The 22,370-nt window shown below is 40.1% G+C and overlaps 1 protein-coding gene and 3 long non-coding RNA genes across 7 annotated transcripts in view; 2 read left to right on the forward strand and 2 right to left on the reverse strand.

Annotated features, from left to right (window-relative positions):
* Positions 1 to 22,370, reverse strand: part of LOC103482124 (uncharacterized) — a 48,389-nt gene that overhangs the window by 12,766 nt on the left and 13,253 nt on the right. The window lies entirely within an intron of this gene.
* acta2 (actin alpha 2, smooth muscle) lies at positions 5,383 to 18,091 on the forward strand. 3 transcript variants are annotated; one of them, XM_081600950.1, is made up of 10 exons: positions 5,453 to 5,543; positions 7,008 to 7,066; positions 9,499 to 9,678; positions 9,762 to 9,890; positions 14,387 to 14,497; positions 15,108 to 15,192; positions 15,302 to 15,463; positions 15,572 to 15,763; positions 15,908 to 16,089; positions 16,389 to 18,091. In XM_081600950.1, the coding sequence occupies exons 3-10, from the start codon at positions 9,550 to 9,552 to the stop codon at positions 16,530 to 16,532; spliced, it is 1,134 nt and encodes a 377-aa protein (XP_081457076.1). In that variant the 5' UTR covers positions 5,453 to 5,543; positions 7,008 to 7,066; positions 9,499 to 9,549; the 3' UTR covers positions 16,533 to 18,091. The 3 variants fall into 3 exon arrangements, with proteins under 3 accessions (XP_081457075.1, XP_081457077.1, XP_081457076.1); XM_081600949.1 differs by lacking the exon at positions 7,008 to 7,066 and having other exon boundaries at positions 5,383 to 5,543; XM_081600951.1 differs by lacking the exon at positions 7,008 to 7,066 and having other exon boundaries at positions 5,406 to 5,543; positions 9,517 to 9,678.
* Positions 10,273 to 12,602, reverse strand: LOC145549167 (uncharacterized). Its single transcript, XR_014085147.1, has 2 exons — positions 11,395 to 12,602; positions 10,273 to 10,562 (listed from the first exon to the last, which is right to left on the reverse strand). It is a non-coding gene; the product is annotated as an uncharacterized LOC145549167 (long non-coding RNA).
* On the forward strand, positions 18,883 to 20,707 carry LOC145549168 (uncharacterized). The gene is made up of 3 exons (XR_014085148.1): positions 18,883 to 18,972; positions 19,613 to 19,785; positions 20,634 to 20,707. It is a non-coding gene; the product is annotated as an uncharacterized LOC145549168 (long non-coding RNA).

Below are 22,370 nucleotides of genomic sequence, written 5' to 3' on the forward strand. Positions count from 1 at the left end.
GCTAGCAGTAAATGAAATCACTCTTCAGTTCATCAGTCAGCTTCAGAAAGTCCGCAGGCTCTTTTTCAGTGTTACACTTTTTGCAGCAACAATTAGGACCTCCAACTACTCAATCTTCCAACATGCCTTCATTTACAGAACCACACAACTATATGTGCATGACAATTATAAAATATTGTTGGAATATATATTAAAGATGTTTACCTTGCATAAAACATTATATTTGATAGTTTCTACCTAAGTCACAGGAATCAGAAATCATGATTTTATTTCCTCAGCTGGTTGGTACCAAATAACCTCCTTCATTATGAAATCAAAGTAATGCTTTGATTTCTCTCAGGTAGAGAATGGAGAACAAGCTCTGTGTTTGGTCCACTTGATGACATATTTGATATACTAACAATTTGTCATGATTTTTAGTATGTCAGATGGGTAATGTCTGTAGATAATTTTCTGACCCACAAAATCACACGCGAAAGTGAAGGTAAGTTAAGAATTTATTTACAATATGTAAAATAAAGTAAATATTGATTTTCTCTCTCTGGGTCAGGTCTGAGATATGACTGAAGGAGAGGCTGATCAATCAATCAAGTTTATTTGTAAAGCACATTTCAGCAACACGACAGTTCAAAGTGCTTTACATCATTTTGTCCTTTTGACAAAAATCTTGTTTTGTCATCAATCCTTCCTTATGTTTTGTAATAAAATTGTCCTTTCTTTTGTTCAGTATATCACATGTTATGTTGTGTTACCTTGTAACACTTGTAACATTGTAACATGGTAATACATTGTTACAAAGTAACACTTGTAACACTTTTATGTTACATTGTAAAGTTACAATGCTACATTGTGTTACATTGTAACACGTCACATTTTTGTACTATTGATCTACATGGATGCAATAAACAGTACATATCCCTTTTAAGTTGCTAAGATCAACTGGGAAGGTGAAATTACCACCACACTCCATTACCAGTAGGAGACTCTAAATCCACAAACAATTGGGTTAAACAACTGCAATGTCAGCTCTTATACAGGAAAAACATTTCTTACTGATGTTAGAGTTGTGACCACTGCAAACCTTCATACTGAAGCGTGACCATGTCTAGGCATAAAGAAAACAGGTGAAAGAGTCTCCTTTTCTGCTCCACACCCCTGTCAGGGGTTAACTGGATGCCAGGTGTCCTCAGTCCTGGAGAGCAGGCTTCATTCTGCTACAAATGCATTACATCTGTTACATTGTAACGCGTTACACAGTGATGTTTCTATCATCTTTCAAACCGGTACCTTCCTCACTCTTATTGCTGTGTATTTCAGCTGCTGCTCAGCAGCTCGAACCAAAACTGCCTGAGAAGGACTACAGTGAAACTGTTAAAACAGCATCTGAAGGAACCAATTTTGATGACAACCAAAACTATATTTTAATATTGATTCACTTATATTTGGCTATCTTAGCTGGATTTACTTTGAATTTATTTTATCTTACATATTTCGAAATGGTTCTCACACAAAAGGTATTATTTTGGTCTTTTTATTTGTAAAATTGTATTTTTTTTAGTAGCTATTGATAAAACCAGAGGAACCATATTGTTCCTCAGGTTTTATATTGTTCAGTGAGGAAGTAATAGTTGCCTATATGAAGCTTAGTAAGGATAAACAGAATTAAAGATTTACACCTTTTCCAGTTTTCTAGTTTTTGTGTAAGAGAATAAATATGTTTAATCTGTTAAAACAATGAATACAGTTAAAAGCTAAATTGCTTAAATATTAAAGTATATTTTATTTTTGCAGAATATAAGTTGTAAAAGGCAATTAAAAAAGTTATATGGTAATTCACATACTGTATTTTCTACACTATACGGCGCACCGGATTATAAGGCGCACCTTCAATGAATGGCCTATTTTAAGACTTTTTTCATATATAAGGCTCACAGAATAAACGCTACAGTTAGGGTTGCCACCCGTCCCTTATTGAACCTATACAGGACGCGATTTGTTCCGTACTCTGCAAATGTGGATGTATAATAATAAAGAAGTGGTCCTCCAGTACTTTATATAGTAGTCTGCCCCAGTCATTGTTTGACTCACGGTGTTGGTGTTGTGATATTGTTGGTCTGTGTTACCCAACTGCTTTCTGGGTAACACAGACCAACCGACACGCTGCCGCCGCAGTCTCTGTCTCTCTTTCCCCGTCCCCCCGGCTTTAAATGTGTAGGGGCTGGTCCCTTGGTAACCCTCGTCGAAGCACCCCGGATGAATGTCTAAAGCCACTTTGTTGACATAAAGAATGTCCATAAAACAGTCTGACTCCGGTTGGCGAGGAGAGCCTTCCGCGACTGGGCCGGGATGTGGCTGGACGATGGTCACCCTTTTCCTTTCGCGCACAGCATGTTCGTGGAGAACGTGGTGCTAAATGACCTGCAGACGACCTGATTATCAGGTCGGTAGGTAGATAGGCCAGTCAAACTTTATTAACAAACCAGCGGTCTGACAACTATCCCAGCATGCACCGCGCACTTCTTCTTCTACGGGCGAAAATGAAGTCGGCGGCTGCTTACTGTAGTTGCTCAACCTGTTGTGGCTCAATATTGGTCCATATATAAGGCGCACCGGATTATAAGGTGCACTGTCTGCTTTTGAGGAAATTGAAGGTTTTTAGGAGCGCCTTATAGTGCGGAAAATACGGTACTTCTATTTTGACAGTTAAAAATACAAAAGGTCTGAGAAAAAGTGACAAGTTAAAGCCCTAAATCAGGGGTGTCCAAGGTCGGTCCTGGAGGGCCGGCATCCTGCACGTTTTAGTTCTCTCCCTGGTGGTAGTAACAACCTTTTCAGCTTGTCAATGTTCCTCTTAGGGCTTCTAATGAGCCATCATTTGATCCAGGTGCATTAAACCAGAGAGAACTAAAACATGCAGGATGGCAATCCCTTTTTAAAACACAGGTTTGGAGTTTTTTTGTTCCTTAAATTAATGATAAACTTCATTTAAAAGTTTAAATGAAGTTTAAACTTTTAAATGAAGTTTAAAAGTTTAAACTTCATTTAAAAGTTTAAACTTTTAAATGAACAACACACAGTACACAGTACAGTACAACACAATACATTTTGTGTTGTACTGTCTTTTACCAATAATTAAATCTGATGTTCTGAAACACTGAAGTTCGATAGGCATGCCAAAGACAGGACCAGTCATCACATTACAAACATTCGGACAGAAGTTTTGGTGATTACTTCCTTTTCACAAGAACATCAATCATCCAGAAAGGTTCATAAAGAAATAGATGATTTATTCAGAGATTTGCTCACAGTTTTTGTTCTTTCAGACGCCAACAAGTTCTCAGATTAGCTGCTGATGCAGCTTTCAGTCCAGATGCCATAAACAGAAAAAAGAATAAATATACACATACATACACACACACACACATTCCCAAGCTGCTCTATGTTGATGTACTGCAGCCAGTCAGTAACAGTTTCAGAAACTTTGAGCAGTCCAGCTGTTTGCCCATCTTTGGTCAGAGGTTCAGTCGATGTGTGCATGTAGGCAGGGAGATGGGTGGGGAATGGTGTGGGTGGGGATCTGTGTTTGTGTGGTGAATGGTGTGGGTGGGGATCTGTGTTTGTGTGGTGAATGGTGTGGGTGGGGATCTGTGTTTGTGTGGTATGTGTGCAAGGGGAGGAGGTGGAGACGAAAGTTGTAAATGAATCCATTTGCAGCAGGTGAAGTTCCTACTTTCTGTCTCAGATGTTCATGTTTGTGTTCAGGCAGGATTCATGCTTCAAACAGAGCACCAAATGTCCAGTCAAAAACAAAGATCACAGTTGCTGGTGCAGTAGAACAGCCTTGGGGTTTTACAACTGAAAATTGTGGTTTTGTTCCAAGTTGAAATTCTCATTCTATTGTAGTGACTTGAGAGAGTTAGCAACGCCCGGTTCCAAACACACCACCAACTAGAAGGTTATCTAGTTTGGCAGCTCTGTGGACAGGAGACGCAGTTCAAGTTTCAAATAGAAATGTTTATTTTTCCTCACAGTAATGTATTCTGTCAACTTTATCATTTACTGAACCCAACAAAACAAACAAAGGGGACTTTAAGAACCTAAGGCTCAGCGACTGGAGTCTGGGTCAAAGAAGGGCATGGAATAAAAGACACGGGACACCCCACTTTCACACATACTTTTTTTTAATGAGCAGATGGACCACAGCAGGTTTCAAAGTAGTGGGAAAACATTCAGATATCAGGGAAGCATTTACCATTTCAACAATACATGGAACAATACAGTCAAAGACATCTATAAACCAACGCCTGGGCATGGTCCAGAGGGCATGAAGAAAGCTTTAACTTTTTAACAATTTTTGTCAATTCACTAAGAGACACAGGCTCAAAACATTAAAAGACTGCATGCAAACTGATGGAGCCACTGGATCCACATTAGATAGAGGAGACAATCCAAGATCAGAAATGTTGTTTCTGAAAAATGTCAGGAAGTCTTCAGAGAGATTGGATGAAGAGATTTCATCAACATTTCTGTCACAGGGAGAAATAAGAGGTTTTAATGTGTTAAAAAGCACATGTGGTCTGTGACAGTCGGATGATTTTGTAAAATCAGGACAAGTTCTGCATAATTTACAAGCTTTAGCAATTTTGCAGATTATTTTTTAAAAAGGCAACATACAATATTAGCTCAATAAAAGTATTTCTAATGAGCTACTCTTGAGATCTTAATGGCGTCTTGCAGAAACAGATAGTATTTTGCAAAGTTTTGTAGTTCTTTAAGTTTATAGCATTGTTTATTTCCTAGTTTTAAATATCTGCCTCTCTCAGCCACCACAAGTTAATTTAACAACCAGTTAATCCATAAAACCAAAAGCTTTAGCTCCTGGGCTAGGCTAATAATAACAAACTTTTTTAACTCTTCATGGTTCGGCACAAACTTACATAGGCTGGATTCATGACAGCTGCTGCATGTTTCATTCTGTTCTGTCTTCCAGCTGTACTTAATGGGCGGTTAAAGCGGTATTATTGTTTGCTGTAAACTTTATTCTGGAATCACAGAGCCACATAACAAGCACAATCGCTCTAGCCCACCCTCGGTCTGTTTCACACACAAATACATCCCCCTGGGCACATAACCAGAACAAACAATTCACGTGTTACATGCGTGCTGTGGCTAACTAGGTGAATGGTGACTCTGTTCTGCCAGCAGAGGAACCATTTTCTATTATCAAAATATGAAAGTACTCTTCCTTCACACTCTAGTCTTCCTGCTGAGTTGCGTCTGCCTCCTACAGGAATGCAGTGAATGATGAGAGAAAGTCCACAGATGCCATCAGCTGTCTGATTGGCCATTTCTTGGGTCCTGCCCTATAAGGAAAGGAGCCGAGGAGACAGCAAGAAGGAGAATGAGGAGGAGGCCCCGGCCTTGTTTGGACTGAGGATGGATGGAGGAGGTGGAGGCTTGATAAACTGGGAGGCAGCGCCTTAGACTCTCACTTCTGTCCTGCTCCCATCCCACATCATCCCAGCAGACCCTGCACTGCCACGGTAAGACCTCCTCAGCTGCACTCTGCTCTGTGATCATGATTATTTTCCTGAATGATGTATTCTGGCTTCTGCCATCATTTACTTCTTTCTGTAATTAATCTCTAGGAAAACTCTCATCAACACACCTCTTTAATCTACAACTTTCATCTTCACTTGAAAGTAGAAAAAATATTCCATTCCATTCCTCTCCACTTCACTTCTGACTTCTTGTTTCTCCTACTTTATGTTCACTCCTCTCTCCTCAGTTATGCTACTGCTGTTTCGCCTCTTCTCAGTGAACATATTTCTCCAAGTTTCTCTCTTTAATGTTGCATCTGCTAAACCATCTTTTCTCCTTCAGTTATTACCTGCATCTTCTTTCCCATTAGTTAAAAGTTTCTTTTTGTTTACCTACTTTCCTGTGAATGAAACATCACATTCCTGTTTTCTCTGTCTTTGGTCCTCCTCTCTCCTCCTGCAAAGAGAGGATCATGTTCTCTGTGCCTAAGAATGTTTTTTTCTTGTGAAGTGCTGTCCATTATCTCATTGGAAGTTTCTTATGTTAGGAAAATTGTCAAGATGTTACTCCTTTACCTCTCTGTGTCCCAAGCTCTGACTCTGGCTATGAGCTTAATGGTGTCTGAAAAGCCTGGCTTCTGCAGCAGATGTTCAATTGATAAAAATATGTTTATAAAAATACTGTAAATTGTTTTTCTAAACCAAATATGAGGCCTTCTGGTCCAAATGTTCAGACCTTGTAATGTTCCCTACCAATGACAGAAGAGACCAAATTATTCTCTGTCTCAAACACACTGGAATATCCCAACATCTGAGCCCATTTGATATCATTCAACTCTAAATCAAATCAGACAAAATAAATCTAAAAACGATCTTATGTTTCATTAAAATATCCACCAGCAGAGGGCATCTTTGAGACATTCCACAGGACTTTTTATTACCACGTTAAAATAAATATGTAAAATGAATACTTGTATTTTGGAGTTTGGGGTTTCAGGGTGTTTTCCAACCTAATAACGCCATAAAATACAGTTTGTTTTTAAAGCTCTTAATGACTTTATTTAAATGTACTTTTAAACCTTTCTATCCATCCCTTTATTAGATGTTCCTAGTACTAGGTGACTGGGCCTTTTCAGTGGCAGCACCCCAACTCTCAAACAAACCTTCGCTCCACCTCTGACCTGGGAATGTTTAAGTCTAAGATCAACCTTAATGTCTAGACAAGGTTTTAATACCATGTAGCATAGTGGCATTTCCCCTTATTTTTAATTGTTATATCTATGTTTTTTTTTGTAAAGTCTTTGGTCACCTTAGTTGGTTGTTGTGAAGCATTATATTAGAAAATCAGTCAGTCAATCAGCAAAATCCCTCTGATTTCTGCTGCATCATTCTCCATTCTGTCAGCTCTATTATCAGTCACCTCTACAAAGAAATATTCCTGATCTGATGATTTCTGAATCTTTCCAGCCACTATTTAGGTTTCTGATTGGCTTCTTACTGAACCCACAGGAGCTTTCCAGATTTGGGTAAGGACTCGGTCCAACAACGTGCAGTGGTTAGAAAAAATAACTTTCCAGATGAGACCAGTACCAGTACCAGCTAAATCTAAACCAATACTGGGCCTGCCATCTAGACGCAATCTGATCAGGATTTATTTTCCATCATCTTCAGATACTTGTTTCCAGACAATATTATAAATATATATGTGGAACTCAGTGTCTGGAACATTTAGTCATTTCCATTGTTTGGAAGAACATTTAGAGTTTTATTTGTGCTACAACCAAAAATATTTACCAAGCCTGCTTTTGGACTTGAATTTTACGAGATCTAACATTAGGGGGGTTAATTGATTAGAAATTAATTTTTACTTATAATTAAATTTACGTAACCTGAGTTTCATAAAAAAAAAATATATATATATATATATATATATACACATATACATATTTTATATATATATATATATATATATATATCCATCAAGTGAAGATAGAAAAAAAATAATTTTAGTATAATAATCTTTCTTTGGCAAAAATAAATTTCTGTACATTCAGCTGAGGATTTAAACTCACAATTAGACAAGGACAAAAACTTGAGTTAAGCAAAAGTTCTTATTTTTATTTATTTTACTTACTTTTTATTCTGTGTTCGCTGCTGATTTTGGATTAAATTACTCTTTCTTATTTGTGGGCTTCTGATGCTTTCATTCGAAGTTAAAATTCATTAAGAGGGATGAAGCTGAGACACACACAGATGAAGCCCGTTAAGCTAAAGGAGTCTCTGCAGTCAATGTTTTTAAGTTTAAGCCTAAACCTAAAAAGTAAACAGAAAACCACAGTAGAACCTTGTTCAGTATGTCGTAACTGACTGACAAAGCATATGTTTATCCCATTCTGCACCTTCAGCTGCAGAATGTGATGTTCCAGATTCCGTGATGTTCTCCTAACGTGTCAGCAGAAGTAGCCGCTGCACAAGGAATTTACAGTTCATAAAGATGGAGAGAGAAACAATTTAACTGACTAGGAAAATAAGAGCTGCAGAGAGGGGTGTCAGGCAGAACTCAGAGCAATGTTGACGCACAGAGGCCTGTCCTGCAGCCAGAACCAGCAGAAATATTCAGTTCCTGGAGTTCATGACTAAATATGGAGCAAAGTGCTGTGCAGGGAGAGGAACATGAGGAGAGATGAGGAAGGACAGATGGAGTGGAGTGGGGCAGGGTAAGGCAGAGCTAACAAAGAGAGAGAGAGAGCATACCAAACACAGGCAGGATTTCACTCATGACCGAAATAGGAAGTCTTCTCTGAGCAGAAAGTCATGTGACCACCTACCAGCTCTAGTTTTGGTGATGCTGCAAAACTTTGATAAATTTAATTAAAGTTTTCTTCCTCTTTGCTGTTTTTAATGTAGAAAAGTGATTTTAGAATAAATTTGGTTGGTAAAGTTTCAGTTTCTGGGCTCCTTTTTAGTGTTTCATCTTTAACTGACAGATAACGGAGTATCCCCAAATCTTCCTATTAAGCTAATTTTGCATTAATCAATATTTATTAACTATTACTAAACAGTGACTGTTACGACCAGTCTGGGGGGGCCAGGTCGCAACATGAAGGATCCATCCTCCTCTGATCTCAACAACCGACACACTCGAAGTTGAACAGTTGATAATGATTATTTATTTTAAAAAGATGTATTTTTGATAAAGATGTTACAATCTGAGTATTTGGCTTCAGAGTGAGCTATAGCCGAAAACAACAAACAAAAGGAAACTATCTAAATAGTAACAGAAACTTACGTACTTGAAAGTAAATAAACCAAAGAACAAAAACTTACCTTCCTAACTAAGAAAAACATGAGAAAACATAAACGGCAGCTCACCCCTACACTCCAGAACTCTAACACAGGTGAACAAAGGGAAGGGGTGTGGCCGGTGGAGATGAGTGGAGGATGGAACACAGAAAGTCAGCAGCTTTTATGTCCGTCACCTCCGGAAAGCAGCCAATAGGACGTCTCCGTCGTCTTCTTTGAACCAATCAGGGACGGTCACCTTCACACTCATGTTTATGATTAACTTTACGCCGTCAGTTGTAACAGTGACATTAAACCATACAAGTTTTTTTGTTTTTGAAGAAACCTTTTAACACTTTACAATGTAAAAATTCACAGAAAACAACTTCAACATGAGAAATTATTTGAAAAAAACAAACCTGTGGTTAAAGAAAATAAATAAAAATTTGATTGAATTACAAATTATTTACAAGATAATGTGTGGAAGTATATAAATATATAGTTCAGAAATTATATATATATATATATATATATATATATATATATATATACATATTTATATATTGTTGGTGGTTGAGTGAGTTTTATTTGATGAGAAATAGTCAAGTTGATGAATAATGCTCTGATTTTTCTGAACTGTAAAAGCACATCTCTTTCTCACATCTCTCTTCATCAGTGCGAGTCGTTCTTTTAGGTTTCCAGCTTGTCCACAGTGCCCCCTGCAGCCATGTGTGATGACGAGGAGAGCACCGCTCTGGTCTGTGATAACGGATCTGGTCTGTGTAAGGCGGGTTTTGCTGGAGATGACGCTCCCAGAGCCGTCTTCCCCTCCATTGTGGGTCGGCCCAGGCACCAGGTGACTGTTCAATGATTAATGCTTACAGCAATCATAGACAATGAGAAAGGTGTAAACTGACAGACTGTGTGTATGTGTCTCAGGGAGTGATGGTGGGAATGGGACAGAAGGACAGCTATGTGGGAGATGAGGCTCAGAGCAAGAGAGGAATCCTAACCCTGAAGTATCCTATTGAACATGGAATCATAACCAACTGGGATGATATGGAGAAGGTCTGACACGCACACACACACAACCCAGATGGCACAGAATGATTGAAACATTAAATCAATGCCAGGCAGAGACACTGAATCAACGTTGAACGCTGACATTGAAACAACATTGAAAGTGGTCGGTGACTTGTATGTTGAATCAATGTTAGGGTTTCAACCATAACTGACATATCAATGTTGATTCAACCTTCATCTGAACATGGTTCTGCATGCATATTTGGGTTGATTTTATATTGAATGAAAGCTAAGGATTTATGTACATTTTTACGTTTGATAGGTCTACATCATAACATACCACTAAAAGTTTAGTCACTGGTGTTAAACACTATTATTGGCAGATCATGGGTAAACTGTACAAAATGTTAAAAATGACCACATGGGATTGATATAACATTTTATTTAAGAGGAACAGATCTTTAAACATATTTGACTCCTTTTTGACTGTCAGAATAACAGTCTATTGTCCACAGAAGAACAGAGTCCATGAGGTTAAGCTTTGTACTGTATGAACCAGGGAAACAGTACAAGTTGTGGTAACCCCAGTTTGACTCTGGTTGGCGTCACTTTGATTCCTTGCGATGTCTTTCTCTCATTCTGACGTGTAATGAAGCCACTTGACAGTTTTACTGCAGTCCTCAAGAGTCAGCTTTGGGTCAAACTGCAGAGCAACGGCTGAAAAACACAAAAATAAAAGTGAGGAAGGTGCCGGTTAGAAAGATGATAAACATTTGAAAAGTTATGAAAGACATTGAAATATTAAACAGTGTACTGGTTACAAGTCTGAGAACAAATACAAACCGTACAGTTCCACATGTACACTCACTGTTAAATATTAATAAAAGATTAAGATAAATATTAATTTATCTTAATGTTTATGTATACAATTACATTTACCTATCAAGCTACTGTCTAGTGTAAAATTTATGATTCTGCACTCATGTTAAAATGAGAGAATCAATATTTAAAATAAAGGCTGCTTATCTGAAAACCTAAAGATAAAACTCAGGGAGGATCAGGGTTTATTTAACACACCAGAGACAGATAAATAGAACAAAAGGTGATTTATACTGTAGTTGGAAAAATTATTAATAATTTATAAAGAATAGGCCTCCATCAAATAACTGGTTCAATCTTCCATTAACTACAAATATTTCCAAATAAGTTGATTAAATTCATTCAAAAATATCTAAAGATCCCACACCAATAATAATAGACCAGTTCAGTTTAACCAGTTACCAACCCAAGAATCAACATACTAATTCAGTCATTAGCAGGTTTAGTTTAGTGTTTCACCTGCCTTGCATGTTTTAAGGGTTTCCTTTCTGCCACATATAGATTGAATCTGTGGATGATTAACAACCTTCTGCACTTGATGGCTGCAGACGGTCATGCAAATATATAACTCAGTTGTTCTGGAACAGAGACACATCTAAGCACATCCCTAAGCACATCATAATAAAAAATTAAAAACAAGTGATTAGTATCACAACAATTTAAAGCCCACCTGGAGCAGCCAGCTTTACACTTCCTTGTCCACCACATGCTCTCCCAGAACAAACAATAGGCCCCGCCCTATTTTAAAAACTCAAATCCCACAAAATCTCGCAGGATTTCATACTTGGGCCTAGAGTGGTGGGTAGGATGAAAATAATACAAAATGAGACATGACCTCAATTATTAAAAATATTTGTTTTGCCCCAAAATAACCAGGATTAGTATAGGCACAAAATAATGCCCTTATTTTTCAATAAACAGATTTAAGATCAAAGTAATATTGAAAAACTTACCATAAAACTGCTGAGAGGAGAATTCAATTCAGAAGCCGGTTGCAAACAAGCCAGCAGCAAAGCGGCTGTTTGGTTGGGACAAACCACTTCTTGTACACACTACACTCCTTGTAGAGACTTGTAGATATTTTTGTGTCAACACATTGTGCCAGGCGCAGAGCCATGGGTGCCCGGGTCTGGAGGTGCCAGGGAGGGAGGAAGGGTTTCAAGTCGCTTTAAAGTCTGATTATACACGGAGAAAGTGTGCCCTCGCCTGTTCAGAAAAGTGTATGTAATGTCAAAGTTACTGTCCCTCAATGGAATATATAGTAGTCAGTCCCAGTGACTGCTTGTCTCACGGTTTAGCCAATGTGCTTCCTGGGTAATAATGAAACGAGAAACGCGGGCTAAACCGCACCGCAATCCCCCCCCGCTCAACAGATTCCAGCAGCGCAGGTGATACACGTGAGGGGCCCAGTCAGTAATAATATTTACAGACAAGAAAATGTACAGAAAGGAATCACAACCCACTGTTCTCAACATGTAGTGCTTAATTTGAAACATGATTAACCCCCACCTAGTAATAAAATGTTTTGACCCTGAGCTCAAGGAGGGAGGAGGGAAGAATGGATGAGAGGGGGTAAAGAGAGGAAGGCTAGGTGGGGGGAGGGAGGGAGTACGGGGAGATGAGGTGATGAGGGGTGCAACAAACTGCCCAGATTGCACACAATGGGAAATAAACATTGAATTATAGTCAGAATGGTTGATATTTGGTTGAGATCGACAACTGACGGTGGATCAACCATCAAACAACCATCCATCTCTAGCCAAGTAACCAATTTTGAAACTGTGTCATTGAATCAATGTTGTTTTGTGGTTGAAATGTAATGAATGAAATGCTGATGTCTGATCAACATCTGATCAATGTTGAATCAATGTCAGCTGTTTTGCCACACACCTTCCCATCCTCTCCTCATCGGAGCTCTGGGTCAGAGCATTTTATTAGTGAGTGGGAGTTATCAGGTTTTAAATTAACCACTGTAAAGGATATTGGGTGATGACTCATTTCTGTACATTTTCTTACTTGTTCATAAAAATTCCGACTGACTGTGTGTGATATATTGACACACAAACATCTACAACATACTACAAGGAGTGGAGCGGTCCACCCCTGCTATTTACATGAGTGGGATGTTAAAATCACGCAGCCGCTTTACTGTTGGCTTGTTTGCAAAAGATGTTAATTCAATGTTGAATTGCCATCATGTGCAATCTGGGTACAGAACGGAATCACAACTCAATGTTGTCAACACATAGTGCTTAAGTTAAAACATGATTAACCCTCACCTAAAATTAAAGTTGTTTCACCCAGAGCCCAAGGAGGAGGGGAAGAGAGTGGAAAGGGGGGGATGTTGAGGGGTAGATGGGGCCAGGTGAGGAGTGAGCAGTGGGGGGAAAGAGGTGTGTGCGTCTTTGGCAGGTGGAGGGGTGTGCAAAATAGCTTACATTGATTGAACATTTAGATTACTAGTTCTTCCCCAAATCTTGTCCTCAAGGCAAACTGGCCTGCATGTTTTTAGTTCAGCAAAACCCCTTTAATCAGACATCAATTAAAATCATGTGTGCTGAATTAGGGAAATGCCTAAAACTTGCAGGGCAGTAACTGGAGGACCAGTGCTGAAACACACTGGATTCGATGTTGGCATTTCAATGGATATCGACAATAAATCAACATTGATTCAATGACAAATTTTCAACGTTAGTTAATTGGCTAGAATTGAATGGTTGTTTGATGCTTGATCCAGCTTCTGCCGTCGACCTTAACCATAAATTCAACCTTTGTGATCATAATTCAACATTGAATTAATATCTTTTGCCAACAAGCCAACAGAGAAGAGGCTGTGTGTTTGGGACATCTCACTCATGTAAATAGCAGGGGTGGACCGCTCCACTCCTTGTAGTATGTTGTAGATGTTTGTGTGTCAATATATCACACACAACCAGTCAGTAGGAATTTTTATGAACAAGTAAGAAAATGTACAGAAAGGAATCATCACCCAGTATCCTCTACAGTGCTTAATTTAAAATGTGATAACCCTCAGTCAGTAATAAAAAGTGAGAACCCAGAGCTCTGATGAGGAAGAGAGGAGGGGAATGGGTGTGGCAGAACAGCTGACATTGATTCAACATTAATCAGACGTTGATCAGACTTCGGCATTTTAGTTATTAGATTTCAACCATAAAACAACATTGATTCAATGACACAGTTTCAACGGTTAGAATTGGATGGTTGTTTGATGGTTGATCCACTGTCAGTTTTCGACTTCAACCAAAAATCAACCATTCTGACTACAATTCAATGTCGATTTAACATCGTGTGCTATCTGGGCAGTTTGTATTTTTATATTATTAAGTCTATGTATTGACTATCATTCATTTTAGTTTCTACTTTTATGTATAACCCAGATATTTTCCCTAACCTTAACCATTCAGTCTGTTCTTAACCCTAACCCTTAATCAAAACCTAATTTGCGCCTTACCTCTAAACCTAACCCCTGACCCTAAACAAGGGGGTCCACTGTATTAGAACTGGACTTTGGTCCCCATGAGGTACATTTGACTTCAAAAGTTAGTAAATATACCAGAAAAGGTCCTAAATATGATAGCTAGACAAGTACACACACACACACACACCACTTCCTGACCTGCTCCTGCTCTCTGATTGGCCAGATCTGGCATCACTCTTTCTACAACGAGCTGCGAGTTGCCCCAGAAGAACATCCCACCCTGCTGACCGAGGCGCCGCTCAACCCCAAAGCCAACCGAGAGAAAATGACTCAGGTAGTTTGTGTACAAAATACAAAAAAAGTACATAAATACAACCCAAACTGGAGACACTCTGGTACCTATGAAACTCAGATTCTATAGGAGGTTCTAGTTAATCTGTCATGCCTGTTCACAGTAGTGGTCCAGAAGACTGAAGTGTTCTGCAGCTGATTTACTGATTGGCTTGTAATCTGAATTTACAACTTGTGAAGTGTTTAATCACATATTCCTGCCGTTGTCACTTCACAGATGCACATCTGTAATAGCAGTCCTCAGTTCTCTTAATAGTTTCATCTCCTGCAGCAGCATTTGTTCCTCTCACATGCTGGCCACACTTGCCAGGATTCCCTGCTGCAACTGAATTACATTTCAGTAAAAATTTCCTGAGTGTTTCTAACCAGTGGCGTGCAGAAAGGTTCATCACTGGTGCACAACTCCTCTAGTCAGATGTACAACTGGAATGTGTTGCAGCATGGAGCTCAGGAATTGATATGGTTAGATAAAAAAAGAAGTCTGATGCTATGTAACATACAGTATCTCTTGCTCTCAGTTAAAGTTGAAGAATAAATTAAGTAAATCTGATTGCTCTATGTCCCTCTAATGTAAATTTAATATCTGTGTTCAGATCATGTTTGAGACTTTTAATGTTCCTGCCATGTACGTGGCCATCCAGGCAGTCCTGTCGCTGTACGCCTCTGGACGCACCACAGGTTGGATCGCACTCTTCCTTCTCCTTCTTCCTTAAGACCAGTATGAAATATGTTTGATACAGAGCAAAGGCTGAAACCAGCTGAGTTATGCCTCTTTTCTGTCATTCAGGTATTGTCTTGGACTCTGGTGATGGTGTCACCCACAACGTCCCAATCTATGAGGGCTACGCCCTACCACATGCAATCATGAGGTTGGATCTGGCGGGCCGCGACCTTACAGACTACCTCATGAAGATTCTAACAGAGAGAGGCTACAGTTTTGTCACCACAGGTATGCCCCTTCAATGATACACCTGTACTTGCACCTTGATCAATCTCAACTTTCACGATACCCCATTACACAGATGTGCCTAGTTCACCATGTCCATTTGTCCCGCAGCTGAGAGAGAGATTGTGCGTGACATTAAGGAGAAGCTGTGCTATGTGGCCTTGGATTTTGAGAATGAGATGGCAACGGCAGCCACTTCGTCTTCTCTTGAAAAAAGCTACGAGCTTCCTGATGGTCAAGTGATTACCATTGGCAATGAGAGGTTCCGCTGCCCAGAGACACTCTTCCAGCCATCGTTCATTGGTCAGTCACATGTTCATGTTTTCATATTAGTTGTTAGTTGTCTGGTTAACTGATGATAAAAAAATCATAGTTTGAACAAAACAGCTGTTTTTTTTATTATTCATTAGCACACAGCCACATATTGGTGTTTCAATCTTCCTGCAGGCATGGAGTCGGCTGGAATTCATGAGACAACCTACAACAGCATCATGAAGTGCGACATTGACATCCGTAAAGACTTGTATGCCAACAATGTGCTGTCAGGAGGAACCACCATGTACCCGGGAATAGCTGATCGGATGCAGAAGGAGATCACAGCGCTGGCTCCCAGCACTATGAAGATTAAGGTCAGCTCTCAGCTCATAATCAATCCCAGATTCCAGAATGAGTCTAGGCTTTTAATGTGACAGAATGAGAATGGATATACAACTTCCTTCCAACAAAAGTCAGTTATCTGTATGTGTAGTTGCTAAAAAGAACATTTGTTCATGGGTTTATGGACTTCTTGGTAAACAGAATAGTCTAAATAATTATACCCAATGGAACTTCACATGTATTTCAAAAAAAATATTTGTCCTATTGATAGAACAAATGTTGAGATATTATTTACATTTGAAGATATTTAACATTTAACTCTGTCCCTCAGATCATTGCCCCCCCAGAGAGGAAGTACTCTGTGTGGATTGGTGGCTCTATCCTGGCCTCCCTCTCTACTTTTCAGCAGATGTGGATCAGTAAACAGGAGTACGATGAGGCTGGACCCTCCATTGTCCACCGAAAGTGCTTTTAAAGAATTTACTCCCTTCCTTAGATTGATGTGCTCTGCAGCCTCCCCTCAGTTTCCAGCTTCAGCACTGCCTTTAGTTTAACCTGCACTGAGCACCAGCAACTACACCCTAGATCAGCCCAATTCAAACTGTGAATCTGCTACTTTGTCCTGCCACTGTAACAACACCTTTTACTCCAGTTGTGCCCTATCCTTCTCCATGTTGGTTCTAATTTTGCTTCGAAAATAACCTTGAATGTTGGTGGGAAGCAGAGCACATTTGCACAGCCTTATGATGATGTCACAGAGTGTACAACAGATGATCAGGAGGCGTGGTCTTGCCAAAGGTGTGTAAGCACCACAGACATGACCTTCCAGGAAGAAATAAAGAGCTCCAATAAAACACAAATAATTCTTGTCCTTCATGTAACTATTGATTATCTTTGTTGTCATAACAATCAGTTTTAAAGGCAAAATCTCTTCATCATAAAGCAGATGTTACATCATAAACTGCACAATAATGATGGAAGCAGTTTAGATGTGTTGGTTGCTTGGGATTGATAAATGCTGTTGCTGGTATTGTGTTGGCTATTAGGTGATATTTTTGCAAGTTAGCAAATCTTAAAACAACCTGATAAATTAATATACATAATGTTACCTCTGAAACAAAAGACAACAGCAGGATGTAAACAGCTAAGGTTTGAAAACAGCTTTGTTTTTCTATTTCATGTTTTAAATGTCAAATACTGAAGCAGTGTATTGATGTTTTCATTACTTTGGTTGACTAGTTTAGTCTAAATTAGTATTATTTGTAGTGAATCAATGAAGATGTCTCACTTCAGCGAACACAATGCTGGAGTTGCAGCAGTAGGCAGAGAAGTAGAAATGCCAACTAATAAAACCTGATGGATTTTTAACTGTAGCACTAGTCTATGTGGAGGAGCACGAGAGGAGCCAGTTGAGGCTCGGGCATCTGGTCAGGATGCCTCCTGGACGCCTCCCTGGTGAGGTGTTCCGGGCTCGTCCCACCGGGAGGAGGCCTCGGGGAAGACCCAGGACATGCTGGAGGGACCATATCTCTCGGCTGGCCTGGGAACGCCTTGGGATTCCCCCGGAGGAGCTGGAAGACGTGGCTGGGGTGAGGGAAGTCTGGGCCTCCCTTCTGAAGCTGCTGCCCCCGCGACCCGACCCCGGATAAGCGGAAGAAAATGGATGGATGGACTAGTCTAGCGGTTCTCAACGTGGGAGGTACCGCCCCCCAGAGGGCGTTCAGAGGACGGCAGGGGGCGCTGGAGGACATTTTTACAAAAGGGGGGCGCTGGGATGCCTTTGGGGGGCGTTTGGTCGAAGGTAAACTTTACACCTTAAATGCACAACAATACCAGTTTAGACTTTGAGCAACTTGGTAAAACTGTATTGTGTAACATTAAAACATGCTTGGCTGCAACTGTATCGATGGCAGCTCTTCTTCTATTCAGTGTTTGTTAGCTTCTTGGCGCAGCTCCGTCCTCCTGCTGCTGGTAGCTAAAATCACGATACCCTCTGAAAAATGAACAATTTAAATAAAGAAATCCAGAAATCCCTCCATGGGTGATAGAGAGCGTTCATTTTCTAGCGTTAACACCAGGGGTAAAAGTAAGGGGGTACGGCAGGGTACTACGTACCCCTAAAAGATTTAGAGGGGGTTCGCAGTACCTGCAAGAGAGAGGAGCGGCTGTCTGCTGTAAAAAATTAATGGGTTAAACTGTGCAGCAGTGAGTGCGCCCACTAATTAATCGTGACTGATTAGTTTTTCAAGAACAATCTAAAACAGACTTAATCAGTTAATAATTTTTTTTTCTCCCATTTCATATTGTTTCTGAACTGTTCGTGCTTTGCTAGAGCAGCGGTGCAACATGTCGATCATGGAAGGTTTTGAGTCGATCTCGCATTAGGTGACAAACTGAACGCCACCAGGAGGCTGAGACCAGCATGTCCTCCTCTGGCTCGCTTAAAACGTTCAAACTTTATTAAACAACCTCAACAACAACAAAAAAATCAACAAAACGCGCTCAAGTTAATGACCCAGCAAAAATAATAATCTCAGTAATTATTGTTTCAACAAGGTGTTGCGCAATTCTGTGCGTTTCGGTTCCATTACCAGCAGCAGTTTAAAATTAACTAACCAACCACCGCTGTGTTCATGAGAGGTTTATTAATCGCAAAAATAAATATCAAGCCTGAAAACCTGATATCGTAACGGACTAAATGTTATGATTTTAACATAATCTCTGGTCGGCCTGTGGAGCGCAGGAGGTTGCCATGGCAACGGGTGTGCTTAAATGACAGAGAGAGACGGAGAGTAAAAAGGTGTGAGTGGTTTAGAGTTGATCACCTGTTCGGGCTGTTTTACCTTTTTTTTAACTTTTGTCTTGACGCATCACAGCCGCTGTAGTTTCTGAACTTGGACTCATTACCTCGTTCTGTGAGTATACGTCATTTACAACTATATGTTTCATTGAGTATTTAACAAACAAATGGCTTTTACGGCGATAATTGTGTGAAATTAAATTATTGAATATATATATATATATATATATATATATATATATATATATATATATATATATACTTTTGTATATATATATATATATACTTTTGTATATATATATATATATACTATATATACTATACATTGTCATAGAACTCCCAAGAATTTAAAACTAATTTCACTCCTTAACATAACCATATTATTTTCCAACAACTTCCAGAACAGTTTAATTTCATAGCTGATAACTGACGGTATATTAATGAATCTGATCATAAGAACAAATTGCAGCAGTTCCTGTACAGTCGCTTTATTCCTCAGGTAACTAGAACCGCGGTCGGTCGCTCATTTTCTCACGGGCGCCTGTTAGTTCAGTTGCGATGACACCAGTAAATTAAACATAAAAGGACTCTATAGAACAAAAGTCCCCAAACTACGGCCCGCGGGCCGAATCCGGCCCGCCTCCACATTTGGTCCGGCCCCCTGAACAATACCAGAGAGCATTCAGATTTTTTTTCATTTATGGTATTTTCCGGACTATAAGCTGTTTATATGTGGATTTTTCTTCAACCACCAGGGGGCTCTTTAGCAGGAAGTGAATCATTGGAAGTCTGGTTACTTGCGCACCAACACTGAGCCCACAAGCAGCAAAATGAGTAATAAGCAGATCAGATGTCTTTGGAAAGTTTATTTGCAAAGGGAAGAGGCCCAAAGAAGAGGAAGGAGAACAGATTTATCCCGGACCGGTAGGTGAGTCCCACATTACAAGCCCGCTCTGCGTAACATGCGGCGACATAAATGAAAAAATGCCTTGACATTAAAAGTTCTATGTGAATAATGTATTTGGTCAAGTATTTGGTGGATATTGTCAGCAAAATGTATTTGTTTTTTTCTGCATACAATAGCAGCAATATACTAACTATACACAAGACTGTCATTACTTGACATAGTTGTACTGTTCAAAACTTTTCGGTTTGCTTCCGTAGAAATGGCGTAGTGTCTGGACATGTTAAAATGTTAAACATTTTACCAGCCGAAATCCTCAGCACTTTCAAATAGTTTCCTTTTTTATTTTATTTTAGTTGTTGCATGGACTCAATGAGTACAAACAACAAGTTGATGAGACTTAATGTTCCAGGCAAGAAGCCAGGTCACCAGTCTGTCGCAGGGCAACACCGAGGCACAGGGCAAAAATCTATGCACACACATCTAGGGAGAATTTAGAGAAACCAATTAACCCTGACAGTCATGCTTTTGGACAATTGGAGGAAGCCGGAGTACCCGGAGAGAACCCATGCATGTACAGGGAGAACATGCAAACTCCATGCAGAAAGACATGGAGTCTTCCAGGGCCGAGAATTGAACCCTTCTTGTTGCAAGGCAACAGTGCTACCAACTGCACCACTGTGCAGCCCACATTACAATCAAAGTATATAAAACTTTTTATAACCAGTACCTGCAAATGAACCATCCAATTCAGGAGATGCTGCAGGTAACCAAACAAAAACCCCAAATCACAAGTAAACAACCTGGTTGTCCATTACAAAAAGAAAAAATACATTCCAGGTGAGTAACGTCTTTTTTTCTCTTCATTGCAGGAAGGAAGGTCCAAAAGACCCAGTAGACGACGTCCAAACAGAAAGTCCCAAGGCCCCAGGCTAGGACCTCACTTGAGAATCTATTTAGTCTCTTCTTTATCATTTGTATAATTAGTCAGATAATAGTACCTTTGTCCTCCTTTTTGCAGGAAGACAGCGAGGCGTACCCAGGATTCAGTTTCCACCGAAGAAACAATGTAATCTCCAGGTAAGTGAATCAATTTCAGGGAATTAAACAGAGTGAACAACTCTGTTTGACCCTCCACAGGTCATGCAAAACAAGTGAAAGTGAAGAATCATCCCTAGAGTTGTTTGTAGAACCTCCTCATCCTCTTACATGCCGAGCCCTTAGAAACTGCATGATAACAAAAACCTTTGTCCATCCGTCCATTTTCCTCTATTGTTACTGGGTCATGGAGCAGCAGCTTCAGAAGGGAGGCCCAGATTTCCCTCTCCCCAGCCACTTCTCCCAGCTCCTCGGGGGAAATCCCAAGGCGTTCCCAGGCCAGCCGAGAGACATAGTCCCTCTAGCGTGTCCTGGGTCTTCCTTGGGGCCTCCTCCCGGTGGGACGTGCCCGGAACACCTCACCAGGGAGGCGTCCAGGAGGCATCCTGACCAGATGTCCGAGCCTCCTCAACTGGTTCCTCTCAACTTGGAGAAGCAGCAGCTCTACTCTGAGTCCCTCCCGGATGACTGAGCTTCTCACCCTATCTCTAAGGGAGAGCCCAGACTCCCTGCGGAGAAAACTCATTTCGGCCGCTTGTATCTGGGACCTCGTTCTTTCAGTCATGGCCCACAGCTCATGACCGCAGATGAGGTGGGAACATAGATCGACTGGTAAATTGAGAGCTTGCTGTTGACTCAGCTCTCTCTTCACCACTACAGACTGGTACAGTGCCTGCTTCACAGCAGACGCTGCCCCAATCCACCTGTCGATCTCCCGCTCCATTTCCCTCATTGTGAACGAGATCTCCAATACTTAAACTCCTCCACTTGAGGCAGGAACCCCTCTCCCAATCTCTCCCAGAAAGGAGACATTCTACGTCCCAAGAGCACCATCCATGTTCACAAGAGTGTTTAGGAAAGGAGTTTGCACACAGCCAGAACAATGCCTGCAGCTGTACCAAAACCCAAGCCAAAACTGAAGCTGCTCATAAAAGATTCCCCACAATCAGATAAGAAAGTCCACATACTCCAGGATGAACGCTGCTGCTGCCTCACTTCTGGCCTCAGATGTTCCCTCACAGCCTCCAATATCTCATCTTCTTCTGACTGGTCCAAATCATAAAATCTTTTAATTTTCGTCATTAATTCTGCCATTTCAGTCACTAATTCCTCTGCATTTAAACTGTGCAGCCTCTTTCGTTGAATTCTTATATAAAATTCCTCAAGTTCTTCAAGAAATTCTGGATCCTCCATCATAAAAGTTTTACACGTTGCCACTTTTTCTTCAACGCTACACTGAAAGATCTCTTGGGAAAAAGTTCAAGTACTTAAGACTGTTTATGATGTCATAACAAGAGAATGATATTATGACATCACAGAGAGAGTGATGTCATAACTGACATATATTCTTGCATATATTTATGCATTTTATAAAATATGTTTATATGGTTTTCTTTTTTGCATATATATTGAAATATGTTTAATCTAGGTCATGCTAGTTCTGCTGTTATATTGTTTTTGTCATGTTTTAGTTCTTGAGAAAGTGTGGTGAGAATTTCCCAAGCGGTAAC

This window comes from Poecilia reticulata, chromosome 19 (genome assembly GCF_904066995.2).
Source record: "Poecilia reticulata chromosome 19, P_reticulata-male-v2, whole genome shotgun sequence".
Classification (NCBI taxonomy): domain Eukaryota; kingdom Metazoa; phylum Chordata; class Actinopteri; order Cyprinodontiformes; family Poeciliidae; genus Poecilia; species Poecilia reticulata.